At 67.8% G+C, this 351-nt stretch overlaps 1 protein-coding gene across 1 annotated transcript in view; it reads left to right on the top strand.

The window, feature by feature from the left end:
• The window catches only part of LOC104500556 (tripartite motif-containing protein 46-like), a gene marked incomplete at both ends in the record, with an annotated part of 1,859 nt that extends 1,516 nt beyond the window's left edge, over positions 1-343 (top strand). The window contains 2 exon segments of the mRNA XM_010144218.1: positions 1-154; positions 268-343. The exon segment at positions 1-154 is cut by the window's left edge and continues 17 nt beyond it. Coding sequence (XP_010142520.1) covers positions 1-154; positions 268-343 — 230 coding nt within the window.
• Between the last annotated feature and the right edge of the window lie 8 nt (positions 344-351).

The raw sequence follows: 351 nt of genomic DNA, 5'->3' as shown, positions 1-351 counted from the left end.
TGGCCCGGTGCGCCCGGCGGGCCAGCATGCATGGCCAGATCCAGGATCACCAGGCCATGCTGGAGAACTCGGGCATGGTGGGCTATGCCCAGGAGGTGCTGAAGGAGACGGACCACCCCTGCTTCGTCCAGGCTGCCAAGCAGCTGCACAACAGGTACTGGCTGCAGGGACTGGCGGGCACGGGGCTGCCGGGGTGAGTCAGGGCCCTCTGGTGCCCAAGGCAGCTGCCCTGTCCCACCCTGAAGTCCCTGCTGTCCTGTGCCGCAGGATCCTCAGGGCCACCGACTCGCTGCAGCGCTTCCGTCCTGCAGCCACTGCCTCCTTCAGCCCCTTTCAGCTGGCTGTCCGCAG

This window comes from Buceros rhinoceros, unplaced genomic scaffold (assembly GCF_000710305.1).
Source record: "Buceros rhinoceros silvestris isolate BGI_N320 unplaced genomic scaffold, ASM71030v1 scaffold30019, whole genome shotgun sequence".
Taxonomy (NCBI): domain Eukaryota; kingdom Metazoa; phylum Chordata; class Aves; order Bucerotiformes; family Bucerotidae; genus Buceros; species Buceros rhinoceros.
The sequence above is the reverse complement of the archived record's forward strand: the minus strand, read 5'-3'. Positions and strand labels throughout refer to the sequence as shown.